Below are 18510 nucleotides of genomic sequence, written 5' to 3'. Positions count from 1 at the left end.
GAAATAGTCGATCATCAACTCTCGCGCGCTGCACGCGCTATGTCGGCAACGGGTCACCACGCGTCCAGGCAACCGCAGCGATCATCGACGACCAATATAGGCTGGCCGCCGCTCGATCAATGCCACTCACATTGGCCGCCAAGCCGCGGGGTCCAGTCGCGCTTTAAACGTTCGCCGCCGTGGGGAGAACAATGCCCGCACGGCGGCGCGCTTTTGTCGCCGGATTGTTTCGCACCCTGCCATCCTCCCTGGACTCGTTCGACGCGAAGCAGCGCGCTCCGAGGGAAAACCTTGCGTCAGGTGCCCTTTCTCCCCTTTTGTTATTCCCGAAAGCCCTGCGCGCTTACGACGTAGTCGTTGTCGTCTGCTAGCTCTCGCCGGGAGCGCGTCGTCTGCTTCGACGGCAGGCGTCCTATACGTCGGAGTTGATACGCCGTCTGCAACTGTAGCTGGAGTTCCGTGTGCTTCCAAAGCGCTGCGCGTGGAGTGTGAAACACCATCTGTCCCGGAGCTGAGTTCGTCGGCGAGAAATGCACTACGCATTGACTGAAAAGCCTTTTGTCCCTGAACTGGACAATTCGTCTGCTAAAACTGCAGGCGTGCTATACGCCAGAGTTTATACGCCATCTGCATCTGCAGCTGCAAGTTCGTCTGCTTCCAAAGCGCCGCGCGTGGAGTGAAACACCACCAGTCCCAGAGCTGAGTTCGTCTGCGAACAATTCACCATTGACTGGCAAGCCTTCTGTCCCTGAACTGAAGAATTCTTCTGCTTCACGTGTTCTGCTCGTGGAGCGATACGCCGTCTGCTCTGTGCGAGTGTTCGTCTGCCACAAATCTTGAGGAAAACGCCGTCTGCCGCGTAGAGCTGAGTTCGTCTGCTACAAATGCGTAGCACCTTAAGTGAGCTTGTCTTCTTGGATCGTCTTAAGCATCAGGCGCTGCGAATCCTGTGAAAGTTACAAGCACACAAATGACAGCGTATGTTAGTGAAGTTCAGGCGCCACGCACACGACGATCCTTGATGGACATCGATGCAAGTTCTGAAAAACAAGTTGGTGCGCAAGGAATATGTCACGTCTGCATTATCCTGGAATTCGTCTGCTTCACGCACTGCATCGTGAAATAACGACGTCTGCAATCAAGGGGAGATCGTCTGCTCCAACTGCCGTACGCTGAGTTTACCAAAGTTCAGCTGCTCCCGACTAGAGTTCGCTGCTTTATGTCCGGTACATGATATGACTGTGACACACAGCGGCTCGTTTTTGCCTGCGTTTCGTGATGATGTAGTGATTCCAAAAATGTGTCGTTCGAATTTAGGCGCAGGCTTGTCGGTATCCCTTGTTGCGGCTTAGTCGACAATGGGTACATTGCTTCTTTGTAGTGTCTTGTTTCAGACCACTTCCGGTACGTAGTCGTAGTGCTCGGTTTTCGTTGCTTTAATCCCACCAAGTAGGTTGTGATGACAGCATATCAGCTGTTCACTCAGCTGACTGTGCGGATATTATAATGTGTTGTTTACTTTGCTGTAGGATATAGGCAGTGATCCTAAGGCTTTATTTCAGTATTCAAGTCTCGAGTAGTTACAACTGTAGTAACCTTTAGCTTTCTGGCTCAAAAGTCCAGACAACTAATCCTAAAGCACGTTAGTACAACTCGGACTTGGCACCTTGTGGTACAAGGCGCTGTACTTCTGTTTCAAAGCTCGCTGCCTTTTGGCGAAGCAAATTAGTCTGCTTGTGCTGCCGAGAATCATGCAGCAATGAGCTTTAGAACATGGTTTGTTATTAGCTAGAGCAATTCACAACGAACCGGTTTAGCCTGTTCGCTGTAATGCTATCATTCGCGCATCGTTGTTTGTCAAACTGAGTTAAGCAACTAGGCTTTACTTTTCGCGCTTACCTTCCACATCTTTCTCACATTGTTGTTTCTTTTCTTCTGAATCATATCGCCTGTTTCTGGAAAGAATTCGTCTGCTCTCAGATATGCGCAGTATTACGTGATGCTTCGGTTTGCTTGCGTCGTCTGTTCTTTGTCGTCGCCTGCTCGGAGTCTATTTACGTCGTCTGCTCGGGGTTGCGATTGTTGAAAAAAACCAGTGTCACTGCCTGAGGATTGTATAAAATTCTGCAGCGAATGCATCAATCATCTCTTGTTTTGAAAGCAGCGACTGCCCGCTTTTCAAAGCGCCTTTTTATACAGGTGCGCTGGCGAAGCGCGTAAAATACGAGATACAGTCGTCTGACAAGTGTCCATACTGCGTCGTTGGGCCTTACCGTCAGCAGCTGTAGCGTACCGTGAGCTTCTTCTCTTTGGTCTTTACTTATAACGGCACTATTCTACCAGTCACGAATGCTCCTAGAAATGCCATTTAACCAATCGACAGGTAGTGACATGGCGACGTAGCGAAACGCGACTGTTTTCGCATTAGACTGAATGGATGTTATCTTGTACAGTCCGAGAAATACCCATCAGGTACACTCTGATAAAACCTGTTGCCATCTTTCGGTCTTGTCTATTTTTCTGGACGTACAGATAAAACTCCGAAGCATAGCTTCATCACAGAGCTTTCAGGAAGTCAAGTTAAGGAACTACGACTTCCGAACATTCGCCGTGAAGCCTCCGCTATTGCCCCCTGGCGTCAGCACAGCGAACTACACAAGACCACAGCACGAAGACCTGAGCAAAAGTGCTCGAATCAGCTTCGTGACTGCGACCTCGTATCCAGTCTTGTTTGCGGAACACTACGCCTGTGCAGTACGGCATACGACACGGTTTGGATGAATTCGACTTCGGCCGACACATCCGATGCGACGCGTCGACGCGGGAGACGGCCAGCAGTCGCCGAAGACGTCGCGTCGAATCGAGACTTCGGAGAGCAGAAATTGGGAACTGCGTTGTGTCGTGCTCAGGATGACAACACGCTTCGAAGAGCAGAATCTGTGCGTGTTGGCTCCTCACAAACAGGGTGATTCCTTGGGATCAAGCGTGTGACAAAGTCTGCGCGAGGATAGTGGAAGTATTCAGCAGGTCGACCATTTAAAGAAGTACAATTACGGAAGACGAGGACCCTACAAGCAGGTATGGCATATTATCTCAAAGCGAGACATTTCCGTAAGCGTGGCTCGCATGCTCTTTACTTTGGGTGTCCGTGGTGTGGTGTATGTGATGTAGAGAGAGGGTGTGTGTGGGGGAGGGGGTTGGCGCGGGTGTCGGTGTGTGTGTGTACAAGGGGCTATGTATTGACAGTTTTTTACGAGATCACCAGTACAATCACTCTGACGTAGTGTAGTGTAATGCGGCGTAGTGTAATGCGGTGTGTGTGTGGGGGGGGGGGCATGTATTGTCAATTTTTACGAAGGCATCAGTACAATCAGTGTGGTGTAATGCGGTGTAGTGTGGTGTAGAGTGTGTGTGTGTGTGTGTGTGTGTGTGTGTGTGTGTGTGTGTGTGTGTGTGTGTGTGTGTGTGTGGAAGGGTGTACCTATTGTCAGTTTTTTTACGAAGGCATCAGTACAATTGTATGACGTGATTACACTTAAAAACGCCATTTCCTCCCTACGTATGCAATGACATAAATATCACTGGGCATCGATTGCTGTAATCACAACCGCAGTGTTGCATTTATGATCACAATGCTCGCGTAACGTTGTTTCAGCTGGCGGAAGAAAAAGAACTTCGTGCTACGAGCTTTTATCAAATTCAACCACTTTCACTTTTTCGCTGCATATGAATGAAAGGCTCATTGTGTACCCCGAAGCTCGGCTACAACCACGACTTGCTGACACACAGCCATTAACGTTCTTTATCATACTACACACCTACTGAATTGTTCTTGAATTATGACCGTTCTTTAGGTATATCGCCTTGTTTCAAAACTGAGCCGTTTCATTACTAATTGGTATAGCCTTTATTTTCTTTCTTTCTATCGCCCTGCGCAATGCTCCCTCCTAACTCATACCTTCCTCCATGTCGGGAATCGGACCTTCAACCTCACGCTTAGTAGCGCTACAATTCTGTTGCTACGGGCAACAACGACAGCCGCGCGATCATATCCAGGCAACAATGAAATGCGGTAAACGTGAAATGACGAGTCATCTCGATAAAAGATCAGATTGCCGTATCAGATACGGCTGATCAACGACAAGCACACGATAGCAAGAGCATCAGTTGTTGGAAAACGCCGCACACACATAGGCATGTGACCAGCGGCACCTTCGAGGGCCGAATTTCTGCACGCTCGGCGGCACCTGGTTTTTAGCGTACGACACCGCCACCGGAACCTGTGAGTCATAGGAAGCTTCGCTTGAAAAACACCCGTGTGCCTTATATTCAAATACACCTTAACCAACCACAACCGGTCAAGATTAATCCGGAAACACCTCACAAACGGCGTGCATCACAATCACATAACGTAAAACCCCGGAATTTAAGCGAAACGGTACATCTCAGGCATCGGGCTGTTAAAGGGCCCCTAAATCACTTTGAGTTACAAGATGGGGTATAGTGGTTTTTCTCTCGCCTTCACTACCCTTCCCACAGGCTCTATGTCCTCCTCGCCTCTTATTTCTTCATAAAACACGCGGACAGTGTCAGGCACTAAGCGTCGAGCCCATCAGGATTTCGCGCTTATCGGCTACACGCTGTAATCTCCGCTTGCGCAGTCGAAAACGCACAAAACGAAGTGAAATCAGTTGATCGCGCATGATAGTCATGAGAGACAAGGCAGAGCGGGCGTGCGGCTGCATGGAAAAGCAGGGTAGGAGATTAATTCACAACTGATATCTCTCGGATATGGACCAATCGAGGGCCTATTTCCTCATGACGTCACGTGAACAGGATGCTGGCGTCAGGAATTTGCCGGAAAGGCGCAAAACGCTAGGCGGGAATCAAGAGCTCGTCCTTTTGTATCTTCAAACGTTCTTTAGGGGCCCTTACAGAGCGATGCGTCGACACTGCTTCCCGCGAAACTCCATAATGTCAGAGCAGCAGCCTGCGTAAACACCCGTTATGTGCTGAGGCTAAAATACACACACTCGACTCGGAACAATTGAAGGATAGGCGGATGAAGCAAAACCGCAGACCGAGCGCTCCAACAGGATCCTTGTTCGTCGTTCGGTAAATAAACACATGCGCCCAAAGTATGCCTCGCTTGCTCGCTTGTGATAATAAAACAACCAGGACTGGCTGAGAACGACCCCCGTTGTTCATATGCTTGTCCTTGAGAAAACACGGTACTCTTGTTTCACTTTTAAGCTTGCACGGATCGGAATAGCTTAGTTGGTCAGCGACGTTAGTCCGGAAGGGACCCGTATTCACAAAGACGTCTTACGCTAAATGTTTTCGCAAGATAATATTAGAGCGCTGTGTGGCGCATATCATTAGCGAAGCCGGCTGAGCAGTGGGAAAACGCACTTACGAAAGAGAAGTTCTGTGAATTCGGCCCCCAGAGCTCCAAGATTTGTTATAAGCGGACGCGACGAGTACATGTAGTGTATTGACTTAGAGATTTGAAGTTTCCGCGTATTTTATATCGCGATTGCTTGCGAAGCTAACCCACTCGCTTCCGCATGACATTTGGTTTGCGAGTTTCAGGCAAAACTCAATAACGGAGAAGGCGCCAGTCACTTAATCGTCGATCGGTTGGTCAATAAGTCATCTTAAAAAATGAGAGGGGACCCTAATCCTCGACTTCGGTGACTGGTAGTGGAACTCGCACTTCGGCGTTAGTGTGTCCTGGTATATTCCTTGGGTTTACTTTGTGTTTCGTCGCGCTACCGAAGTGGATCTCAGAGGCCCCGGACACTCTAAGAAACGAGAAAAGAGTATGCGGCACTCTATTTCCGCGAGTTCTGACTTATCACATGTATGACTCTCTTTAGGGAGACTCGTTAACTCTCTTTTGGGTCTCACGACTCCTTGAAGGGAGTAGGCCTATAATGATATCCAAGGACAGTTGACACGTCTCTTTATAGAGTCGTATGCGTGGCAAGTCAGGACTCGGAAAGGGAAATTTGCAATTACAAGCCAGGACTCACCGAAAAGAGTGAAATGACTCTTTTTTCAGAGCGTAGAAAGAAGCTTTTGTTTGAGATCTGCTCTGCCAGGTACCGCAACGATCCCAGCTATGGCTGGGATCAGTGCCGTAGCCAGGGTGGAGGGGCTAGGCACCCCCCCCCCTGCAAAGTTTGGTGAAGTAGGTGTTTTTACCAATAATAAATAATAAAAATGGGTGTTTTTCTCAAATAGTCAAGGCTCTTCAGCAAGAGCCTCCCCCCCCCCCCCCCCCCCCCCCGAAAAAAAAATTCCTGGCTACGGGCCTGGCTGGCATCGTCGCGTTTTAGTGGCTCGTGCCACTAATGAAGCGAATGCCCTGATAGACAGAGAGAGAGAAACGACTTTAATAGAGGTCAGGCTAAGACCTATAGATATTCCTCCGCCAGGAGGACCATGGTCAGCTGGTCGGCGAAGGCCGTCGACGCCAACCATACCCGTCGGTGGGGAGGGTTAGGATAGTGAGGGAATTGTAGGGCTCCGAGACGTGAGAAAACGACGTGTTGTACGTTTGCGTACGTACATGGCCAATTGGGACACGAAGGGCCGGAGCGGCAGCGATAAAGTAGTAGGCGTGCTGGAGTGATCAGAGTGTTTAATTGAATGACTCTGAAAGTGTGTGTTTGGCCAGTGGAGAGTGAAGGGTGTGGTGGCGGTAGAATCTGCAACGAATGCCGGAGGATTTTGTAATGCCGCTTCAGAGTTTCCTTGTAAAAGTGCGCCTCGTCCGCTATGGGCGGGTAATGCCTGACACGACCACTTCTTACTGTACGCAGGCAACATGCTGTCGTGGATGATCAGCCGCAAGCGGGAGCTCGACCTGCAGGAGCAGGCCATGCGCCGCGAGCAGGAGGCCAACGCCCTCGAGTACGAAATGAAGAGGCGGGCACTGCAGCGGGACCTGCAGGACCGGAGGAGGTTGGCCGCTGCTCGAGGCACCGTGCTCTGCATCGTGGGCTGTGGACTGGCGCTCGGGGCGCTAGGCGTCGCGCTGACCACTGTCGGCGTGCTGCTGCGAGGGGGACCCTGGAAGGCTCCGTGCATCGTGGCCGGGCCCACGTGCATCATCATGGGGTTCCTCGTGCTCCTGCTCTCGGTCGAGACCATCATCAAGTGCCGGCGCGCCCAGCGGTTCCAGCAGTCGGACTCCAAGGAGACCCTCCTGGAGCGGGCCCTGCACAAGGCAACGGGAAAGACGAACACCAAGGACACCAACGTGGACGACGCGACACCCAGCAAGTCCGGGAGGGTCGCCCCGGGTACCAGCGGTAGCGCCGGTGCCGCCGCCGCGGGTGCTGGTGCGGGCACGGGCGCGAACGCCCTACTCCTGGACCCCCAACGACTGGTCGAGCCCTTGCAAGTTGAAGAAGGTGTCGTGGATACCTAGCCCAGGGCACCTTCCGGCTGGTGACGGTTCACAGTGCCTCTTGGAGCTCGTACCACCGGAGTGCGCGTCTGAGATCGCTTCAAGACAAGAACGCTGCGCAGAGCTGTAGAAACTAACCGTTCTACACGGCAGAAACGACCACTTGCTGGTCTTCCAGCGCCTCCGAGACTCACGGGACAGACCTGTGGATGGTCTACGTGACCGTCTACGAGCCGAGGTCTACGTGAAACTGTGGGTGACGACTTGAGTGCCGTGGTTTCCTTAAAACGGTGGAACCTTTGTGAAATCCGTTTCGAAAGAAACCAGGGTAGCTTGAGACGCCGGTGCACGCTGCCACGTTGAAGACGTCCAAATAACGCGTGGTGGTTTTAAAATTCGTCGTGAGGTGTTCCGTACACCCTAAGCAGTGGACAGAGGTTTGACGGCGTTCTCATTGTGTCACGGCTCTATGACTCTCGGATACCGGATACATCCGCGAAATCCTCCACGAAGGCACGTGTGCATGGTGACGATGCAGCTTCGTCTGTGTCGTCGTGTCATTGGCAAAATATTCTTCTACTATACCGGGCCCGTGCCTTCCACGCCAGCGGAAAGAGTTCGACTGGAATGCTTAGGAAGCCTGCCTTCATTTGGATACCCACGTAGCCGTCTGTGTATGTGCGTGTTAAACATAGTGAAGTGCGGTGAGCGCCCTCCGAGTTTAGCGTTCCGATGAAGACGTCAGTGCTGCCGTGACCGATACTTCGTAAGGGCCACCTTCGACGTCCTCCTTCGCATCGTTTCTTATAGTGTGAACGTGACGACATCTTAAGTCTACACTCCAAGTATAGAAGTATGTGGAAGATTTTACCGTCTCCATAACATGTGGTCGTCGGAACATGTGGAATTAAGACTGTCGCGGCACATCGGTGGATGCCTGCGGTACCGACGTGCGTGGACGAACGGTAAATGTATCAAGCATAACTGAGTATTTACGCGCGTTCGATACGTGGTCAGCGTGCCGACTCTGTAATACGTTGCCGGTTTATCGGCAAACATTCGCCGAAGCTTAGAGAACACGACGCTAAAGTTACATTGCGAGACATGCTTTAGATGTCACTCGTCGTGACACTGCGTCAAAAGAAAGTCTCGCGTTACTTAGCGAGACGGTCGAGTAGAAAACTATGTGTGACTTGAAAATATACATAGGGTGGCTACTTTTGACCGTTTGTTAACGAGAACGTGCAGTATCAGACGGGTGGCAACGTTTTGTGTGTGTCCATCGAAGAATACATTTCAGATACTTGCGTATTGTCGATGCGCTTGCTATATGAGAATCTAATAACTCATAACGAAGACACGAAGTTTTTTGCCCAGTCAGTTATCGTATGGCGTAGAAGCTGTTGGCTATGCTAGCACCGACGACGGTGCATTCCGTGGTGCGGAGTGAGATCACGGTCATCAGCAAAGTCTAGTTCGTTGCAGAAACCACGAAGCAAGCTGGTCCTCGCTGTTAACTTCGTCCTATACCAGCCCTGGTATACCAAGAGTGTCGTATCTTATCCGGTACGCGGAAAGGTGCACTCTTTACGTCAGCCGTATTTGCTGTCTTATAACGGCAGGTGAAGTCGTCGCGTCCATCACTAACGTTCCCATAGCCTGCGAAACAGAGTAAATAGGGCGTTTTAGAAGTGCTGGTAATACGGTATTGAGTGCGGCACGGTATTGCGGTTCCGTGTTAGCGTACCACGCTTCGAAAACGTTCTAGCGTCGCGAGCTTCTGGATGCGTGCGGTAATGTTATGCGATTATGAGTAGCTACAACAGGTATTGCAGACTAACACGTCCACGTGGAATCTACAAAGGAACGGTACTGCCGTACTCACCGGAGGATGAGCCAGCACCGCTAAAACACACTAATGGGGTCTTTTGGCAGTTTCGGTTTACTGTACGCCGAGTACGCAAATACCGTACCGTTGTGGTCGTTATTGTAGCGTCATCGTCAGCCTGACTATGTCGACTGCAGGGCAAAAGCCTCTCCCATGATTTTCCAATTAACCCGGTCCTGTGCTGACTGCGACCACGTTATCCCCGCAAACTTCTTAATCTCATCTGTCCACCTAACTTTCTGTCTCCCCCTCACGCTCTTGCCTTCTCTTGTACTCTAGTCCGTCACTTTTAATGACCAGCGGTAATCTTGCCTTCTCGCCACATGCCCTGCCGACGCCCATTTCTTCTCCTTGCTTTCGACTAAGATGTCCTTAACACCAGTTTGTTCCCTGACCCACTCTGCTCTCTTCTTGTCCCTTAAGGTTACACCCATCATTTTCCTTTCCATGGCGCCCTGAGTGCCAGAACTGTATTTTAATGTGCCAGAGCTGCATCAGCCACTACAATCGTGTCATCATGTTACCGTATGCATCGACTAACTGGCGCAGCTCAAACGTTCTTGGATCGTTGTACATTTAACATGGAACGGTAATGCAGTAGCGGTAACGGTAACGGTACGGTATTACCGTCATCGCTGAGACACCCTAATATATTTGTTCACGTGCATTCACCGTAATCGCGACACACCATCTTAAGCCAGAACTGGGGCGCCTTTGGAAGACGTTTTTAAAGATATGTACGTGCCTAGGGTTTCTAGCTGTAATGTCTCTGTGCTGGTTGGAGACGTTCACTGTGAACCAATATGGCGGAAAATTGAGACAGAGAAAGAGCACGTGCTGTGAAGAACGTACCTGCCATTTCAGGTAGTGCCTCAACTGCGTCCGCGATTCGAAAAAAAAAGGAACTGTCACAGTGACTGCATGCCTACGACCAAGACTTTTTTTGACTTGTCGTGAGTCGCATCACTTGTATGCTAATACTACAGTACCATGGGATCAAAACTAGTATAACCACGCACTGCTGGCTAGCCGTACGAATGTACCGCATATCACAGGCGGTGGAGGGCTTATCTGCGCGCTCTTATACGCTGTGTCTTTCTTATCGCACACGTGACGCTTCTGCTATAATCACTCATTTTTTATCTGCTAACTGTACTTCGTAGCTTCTCTTTTTTCGTAACCAATGTCAATGCTGTACGTACGTACCTGTCTTGGAGGATGTTGCAGTGGTTTCTTTTGTCCATCATGAGCTTAAAACAGACAGCATAGCAAGGTGCCGTATAGACCCAAAGCAATGGTCGCAATTGAGTGCAGTTGCTTCATTAGCACTTTACGGATGAAAGCCTGTGATCAATAACGGTGTTATCTAACCTGGAAGCTAGCTCTCGTGTAAAAAATTACACCATCTCCCGCTAAAGGGGACCATGAGGTGATGCGAAGCAGCTTTTCGGCATGTCGAGCCCGCGTTTCAGAGGGGGAGTGGAGAGGAGGTGTGTGGAGAGGGGTTGTGTGGAGAGGGTTTGGGCATGCGCAGTAAGGGTGGTCACGCCGCACACCGGATTGAACTCCGCCATTATATGCTTCGCATCTAAAACGTCAAGGTGAAAGACCTGCGGTCATTGCCTAACCTCTATACGGCATCTGACTGTCCAGCCCAGGCACGGTCAGGCGCAGCAAACACAATGTCGTTCAAATTTGACTATGGCCAAACTCGTGGCTGTCAATCGATTCGTGCACATTCAACACCGCGGAGCATGTAGCCAACGCATTAAAATACAGCGCCACGCGAAGTTTACGACTCTTAAAGCAGGTCCGCGTTCGCATCCAGCACCTCCCAAGAGGTTAGATAGAAACACTAGTCGTGAATGACACTTGTGAACATACGAGGGTCACCTTCAGTGATCAGTTGCGTTTGTGTCAAGGGTCAGAGGAGTGCTTCGGCACAAGTAACCATGTTACTACAACAGCTGCTGTAGTTATCCTTGAGTGAAGTAGGGACAGAGTACTCTGAATCGTCTACCATTTGTTCTGAACTCAGTAATTAAGGGCAGTTGCTTACAGCTATCCCGCACTAGAGCAAAGAGAGCTCTTAAACGATTCCATGCAACTGCTGAAGCTCACAGACTGTGGAAAGTTTCGACCACCACGTACACCTTGTTAGTGGAATATCCATTCGATAGATACCTAAGCTTATGGTATGTATCTATGGTCGGTTACAACCTATAAAATCGGATACAACTTTAGAAGTCCGCGGCATTTCCTCCTCAAATGCGGATGCACACAAGTCCGCACTAATGGGCACGCACTCGGGACTGACGTCATGAGCTGGACGGCCGGTGACTCCGCCTTCGGACAACATTGCCGCGTGCTTGAGTGGGGATGCGATCAGCTGCCGCGCTTCGGTCGTCTGGGCGGGGCCTTTCTGGGCTTCATAAGTTGTATCCGACTACAGTATAGACGTTTCAACTATCTTGACCTCTGTGGAAGCGAATGGCAAAATGAATTGGCGGAACAAATACACCATGACGTCAGTTGTTTTGTGGCGGAGGTTCTTTTGAAAACAAACGCGTCAGATTGACCGAGTGTCACACCGCGTGAAAATGGGTGTTACCGCGTTCGCGACCATCGATAATCATTCGAATATTCGCAGAAAAAAAAAATATGCAGGTTGTTTGCTCCTGCGTTGCGGGTGACCTTGATTATGCTTGCTCTGTGGCTGCCGCTAAGCCTCGTGCCTGGGCTGCTTCCGTGACAAAGACAAGCGTGCGCGGGGCTCAGTGTACAGTGCGGTGTGTTTGCTTTGCGGAGGCGGACGAATATTCGTGATAGCGTTGCATGCGGCTGCCCGTGTTCCGTCCCCGTGTATCGTATCGACCCTTCGCTCCGTTCCGTCCTTGTCCTTCTTATTCCTTTTATACCACTTGTCTTCTTGCATTTTTTTTTTCGTATATCGCTCTTTCTTTGTACCTAAAGGGCCCCTAAACAACCACCGAATATACAAATAGCGAGCGCCTTCTTCTCTCCAGGCTTTCCCCGTTTTTTTGCGGCACGATTCGTGACGCCAGCAGTCTGTTCGCGTGACGTCACGAGGCTACAATCTCTCCATTGGTTCGTATACGAGACGTACCAGTTGTGAATCGTCTCCTACAACCCGCAGTGGTGATCTAGTGGTTATGGAACTCGACTGCTGACCCGAAGGTCCCGGGATCGAATCCCAGCCCCGGCGGCCGCATTTCGATGGAGTCGATACGCCAGAGGCCCGTGTACTTGGATTTAGGTGCACGTTAAAGGACACCAGATGGTCGAAATTTCCACAGCCCTCCAACATGGCGTCCCTCGTGATCATATCGTGCTTTTGGGGCGTAAAATCCCAAGAATTATTATTTGTTACAATAACTGTCTCCTACCGTGCTTTGCGAGGCAGTCGCACGTCCGTTCTGCATTGCCTCGCATGACTATCGTGCGTGATCAACTGATTTCGCTTCGTTTTGAGCGTTTTGGACTGCGCAAGGGAGATAGCGGCGTGTAGCCGAAAAGCGCGAAATCCTGATAGGCTCAACGCTTAATGCTGACATCGTCCACGTGTTTTATGAAGAAAAAAGTAGCGAGGAGGAGACAGCGTCTTTAAGAATGGTAGTGAAGGTCAAAAAGAAACCACTCTCTCGTCTTTGAACTCGGAGCGGTTTAGGGGCCCTTGAACAGCAACTTAAACATATCGTCCAGTATTCTGCAGATTCAGATAGAAACAGAAGAAGAGATTAAAAAGCCTGTCAAATAACTTAAGAACTTTGCTTTGTAATGTAACCTAACCTCCCTGTTACAAAGAACGCGTTCCAAAAGATTTTGCCACACTTAAAAAGAAAAACAGAGTGGAGTAACCATGATTTCACAAGGGAAGGCCTGGGCGTCGCGTCGCTTTTGTATAGGTCGTGAATGTGGAGTTATCGCTTTACAGTCTCCGTCGAAAGTTCCGAAGCCAAGTAACGACCGACGAGGTCTGTTCAAACCATCTGAGCGAGGTCATTTACATATCTCCCCCACCTGCACACGTCCACAGCAGGCGATAACCATCGGTTGCCCTAGGGTCTAAGAAACAGAGATTCATATTAGCACACTGGAGGGAAAACTGCCGCTAGCATCTACTTGAGCTGCAACGCATGGCGCTTCTGCCAGCGTGGGAATTATGAGTAGTACATGGATTTGCCTAAGGTTCGTTCTTTCGGTTCCATGTATAGCCTGCAGCCGCTTTGGTCGCAAGATGAAGTTCAGCAAAAGTTCAGCAGTCCCATTTCACTACCTTGACCCTTCTAGGCTGACCAATTCAACTCAGCTCCCGAGCTTCACAACTAGCCATTCTTTTATCGGAAACAAAAGTCGAAACGCCACAATATACAAAGCCACAAGCGCGTTCGAAGCCGCAAGTACGAAGACTACAAGCAAATCCATGTACTTCCCGTCATTCCCGTGGCGGCTGAACGATCGCAGCGCCACAATTCCCTCTAGTGAGCATTGTAGGAAACTGTATGGTTTAAGGTTACCAGAGAAAGGGAATGGTGAGGGGTTCGTTTCTTGATTGTGCACAGCCAAACGAAGCCCAGTAAAGCGAAGCCAACAAATAATGAAGCTTCAATAGGTGTTGACTTCATCATGTAGAGTCCAAATTGGTCACATCTTTCATGTTTTTAGATCGCCAAGCATGTTTAGACGAACTGTGAAACGTGACCCGCTGACAGACCTCCTCGGCCGTGGAACTGGCTTTTGTTTTTTGACAAAGACTGCAAAGACGATAGCGTTGTTGTTGTTTTTTTTTTTTCTTAAAGCAAACTGCACGTGGGCGTTCATCGCATTCATCGCTGTTACAAACACTGACGGCTTTATAGCGTGTTCTATGTATTTTATAAAACAAGAACAAAATACTCTCGGAGCTGCTTTTTCTATCACTTTGTCGAAAGCCAAATAAACGTGTTTCTCGTTCAGAAAGTTGCCTTTTGTGTGTGTGTTTTTTTGTAGTTCACAGGCACAACACCAGGGGGAGGGAGGGGACCATCCTGAGGATCACGATGATGCTAGTGATCATGGTAAAATTAGGGAGCATGTTACGTTAACTATACCTACAAATGTACGATTGATTATTGAACACCGTACTTATTTATTCACACTGAATGTGTTTCGTTTAATTTCCCCAACTAGGTTACAGTGTACCACACAACATGCTCATGTTACCAACACAGTCTTTTCAGGCTTTGTATGTAAAATAATTATTTAGCCAGCAATTTCCTTTAAAAAAAGCTGAAATACTCTTGATTTTGAACGGCAGTAGCTATTGAATCGCTATGGTGGCAACATTGACATGTTTTGTTGTACTGAGAAATATAAACAGGAAGAAAGGTGCAAACAAAAAAAAAACAGCTCATGTGCGTTCAACACGAAGGAACGCACTTAATCGGATATCGAATAACAATATACTATTCACCAGAAGCCTTCAATAACTTGGAATTGATGGATTGTCATGTCATAATTGTCATGAATAATAGATTGTCGCGTAATACAGTGCTGTGAATAACTATTGCACATAAGCGCATACCTAGGCGTTTAACAACACAGCATTTATAAGCAGGGCCAGCGCCAGGGAAGGCACGGGAGGGCAGCCCCCTGCGCCCAAATTTCTGCCTGCCCGCCTACGACCCGAAGAGAAACATTGTCAAAGCACAACGCATAAGTTTCTCGTCTTCCTACCCCCCCCCCCTCCTCCCACTAGGAAATAAAATCCTGTTGTATCCGCCCCTGATCTCAACAGAGAAAAGTCTTGTTCCTTTCTTCTTTTAAAGCAAGATATGCAATCAGGGATCTCTTTCTTATATTGACGCCTCACGTGTAGCGTCCGCATACACTGTAATACTCATGCACGATGACACTATAGGTGCGACCCGCCAAATTAAACAAAAAAAGGTAAGACGCGCGCTAAAAAAAGAAAGCAAAGAAATTCGATTTCGATTGCTGCCCTACGCGGAACACGTCGAAAAGTGACAGCCGAAGTCACGTTGGCCGCCTCACCTTTTCTTTTTTTGATGCCCAGAAAGCATCGACTCGTTCGACATCATCCGCCACCGCACGACATAACGCCTGCCCGCCGCTACAAATATAACCCTAATAAATACGTCCCCACGAAACACAAAAAGTTTCAGGCAACACTGTGAATTGATGCTTCTTTTGTTCGCCTGTGACGTTTCCGATTCTCTCCCTCTCTCTTTCTCGCTCTCTCTTGTTGACGGCTACAAACAGCACCGCAAGGTGTGATACAGTCTTCGCAACAACCAGACAACACGTGACTTATTTTCACGACGCCAAACCCATAGGGCAGCGAAAGACAGAAAGACGTCAGGCAACACTGTGAATCGACGCTTCTTTTGTTAGCCGGTGACGTTTCCCATTCTCTCCCTGTGCCTGTTCCTTCCCTTTCGCTGTCTCTTGTTGACGGCTATGAACAGCATCGCAACATGCGACAAAGAGCTCGCAACAACCAGTCAACACGTGACTTATTTTCACGCTGCCAAACCCGTCGCGCAGCGACAGCTCCCTAAGGTTGCCACAGAACACGCTCGTCCCATGTCATAGCCCAAAGAAAAAGAAAGAAAAGAATCAGAGAAAGAGATTCACAAAACGAACCGAGGAAGCGTAGAAAGCTTGTTTCGGTGTCGTTCGCGCGTGGGAAGAGACGAAAAAAACACGATATATCGACTAAACCCCAGGCTATATTATTGATGCACACAGCGGCTTTTTCAGCCCATCACCTTGTCTTGAGGTCAGTTTCCATCTCCTAAAGAGCGCAATATCGGAACTTCCTTTAAGTTCGCCATCATAAGTTCATTATGATGGCAAGAAAGAATGATGGTGAATTATTAATTCTTCAATTTGGCACCGGAACTTCAGCACTTGAATGTCGGTGTGGTGTGACGTCACAAATTTTGAGGTCTTTTTTGTCGTAGCTTTCCGAGATTGGCTCAAAAACTCAGTGTCCCTTACGAATTCGCCCAAGTCGACTCGAAGGCGGAAGCCATCTTCTTTTTCTCAGCCGATTATATTTATACCCCCGCCTACCCCCTCCCCCTCGCGCTTTCTGCACCCAAGGTGGTTTTGCATTGCCTCCGGGATCGGGTTCATTGGAAGCTTTCTGCGTCTTGCGTGTTTTTGCAGCGCCTCCGGGATCGGCCCACATTTGAACAAGCGACAACGGCATGTGATGACGTTATCGTGTGATGTCTCGTTGCGTAACGTTGTAGTGACGTCGTGATGACGTCACAAATTCTGGGACGCCGTGACGCCATGATGACGTCATATCGTGACGTCATCAAGTGATGATGATATTTCATCGCTCGCGTTGACGACGACGGTCACTTTTCGAGTTCGATGAGGCCTTTAAGGCTTTCAGCTCAAAAATTCCCGGCACTTGCCACCTTAACTGTCCGGCTGCCTTGGGCACCACAAGGCGCATTTCTTATGGCGACAAAGAAATGTGTAGGCCCCAGCGGGCGCCGTCAAAATCTATGACGTCACGAGTTGATTCGGGAACCAGAAGGTGGCGTCGCCACATGCGTTTTTCTTTTACGCTGTTTTCTCGCTTAACTCAGCGTCTTCTTGCGTCATAGCGGTGCTTTTACCATTGCGATAGGGTACACAGCTTAACAATTCGAGAAAATTTGTTTTTTAAGGAGCCCTAGCGGTGTATTACATAATAGATAGGCATTATCATAACCATCAACAGCCAATATTATGGCCACTGTATAGCCATTCCAAGACTAAGACCTCTCCCAACGATTTCCAACTTACCATGTACTACAAAAGGTTAACCGTCCACGCTATTTGTTTGCGACGATATAAGCAAACGCGCAAAACACGGCGACATGAGAAACGACGCTCGCGGCTGTTTACATTGACGTGCACGTGTATTTATATGTGTGTATATATACAAAATCGAAAGCAGCGCAGCCTTCGAAGTAATTATCTGGGCGCTTTCGAACGAAAGGCAAAAATAAGTTTCGATCGATCTTCTCATTATCGACCGCTGTATATACCGTAGGCCCCAAAAAAAGAAATGACGTTTTAGAAGTGACCCCCGCGAGCACTTTGTTGACTTGGCAACAAACGGGCCGGGGCTTTTTTTATAACGAAACGCGAGGCAAGCAGCGACGCAAAATCCTTCTTAAAAGAAAAAACAAGAGAAACACCAAGCGCTCACGCGTGGATTACGTCGCTACGCAGCATATTCGTGCTGCCACTTTAACGGCATCGTTTTTTATATAGCTGTCGCAGCGGTGCTGTTTAGTCGCGATAAGAGGACCGCCGTTGCAAAGCAAAAGATTATCAGAACCGAAGCGAAACTCGGCAAACAAGCGTTTATTGAGAAATTAGACGCCGCTTAAGCGCTGCGTTCGCTTTGTGTGTATTTGTATTCATACATCAATATCGCGATCGATAGAAAGAAAAAAACAAAGAAGGCTGTGGTAATCACGCCCATCGTCGGTCGTCAGTAGAAAGAGGAACGCCGTCAACCATGTTGGAGCTCATTCCGACTTCGATTTTTCGGATTACGTCCGTGTATTCAAACAGTACACGGTACAAGTTACGCGTTTGGCAGGTGGTCCAGACTGAAATCAGATTACTAAAACGCACTCTGCCGTAACTTGTCTTATAAGAAGCACCTTTTCATTCCATCAATCGCAGGATATCTTTGAACTATATATGTCCCGAGTATACATGCATATATAGTTCTACACAGGCCGCTGTAATCGAAGCGATGAGCGATTAAACGTGGACAGCGTACCGGCTTCGCGTTGCCGAGGCCATTAAACTACGATAACTTGGCTCGATGGACTTTCTAGAATGGCTACCAGGCTTGCACTACCGCATCTTACGAGTTCTACTCCGCGCTTTTTTAAGCGAAGCTTTCATGCCTCACAAATTGGCGTGGCACGTGCGACCATAAACCAACCCGGCGCCCGCGAGTGTACATAAATCCGGGTGCGCACAAATAAGGCATTCGAAGCTGCGCCGGTGACGTGCGTGTTTGTATGCGCCGTTTTCCAATAAGTGACGCTCTCTCGTTCGTGGGCGCATCGGCGATCAGCTGTTTCTGTTACGGCAATTTAGCCTTTTATCGATGTCACTTGTGATTTTCACGTTGCCGCGTTTCATTGGCGCCTGGATA

At 49.0% G+C, this 18510-nt stretch overlaps 1 protein-coding gene across 3 annotated transcripts in view; it reads left to right on the top strand.

Annotated features, from left to right (window-relative positions):
• LOC119400161 (uncharacterized) overlaps positions 1–14279 on the top strand; it is a 47077-nt gene extending 32798 nt beyond the window's left edge. The window contains exons 1-2 of one of the 3 annotated variants that reach the window (XM_037667148.2): positions 2094–2294; positions 6828–14279. In XM_037667148.2, coding sequence (XP_037523076.1) covers positions 6833–7438 — 606 coding nt within the window. In that variant the 5' untranslated portion in view covers positions 2094–2294; positions 6828–6832 and the 3' untranslated portion in view covers positions 7439–14279. Of the gene's footprint in view, positions 1–2093; positions 2295–2897; positions 3079–6827 lie in introns of those variants that run through there. The other 2 variants (XM_037667147.2, XM_037667146.2) reach the window with 2 other exon arrangements.
• Positions 14280–18510: the final 4231 nt, after the last annotated feature.

This window comes from Rhipicephalus sanguineus, chromosome 7 (genome assembly GCF_013339695.2).
Source record: "Rhipicephalus sanguineus isolate Rsan-2018 chromosome 7, BIME_Rsan_1.4, whole genome shotgun sequence".
In the NCBI taxonomy this organism is placed as follows: Eukaryota; Metazoa; Arthropoda; class Arachnida; order Ixodida; family Ixodidae; genus Rhipicephalus; species Rhipicephalus sanguineus.
Note: the sequence above shows the minus strand (reverse complement) of the source record. Positions and strands in the feature narration are given on the sequence as shown.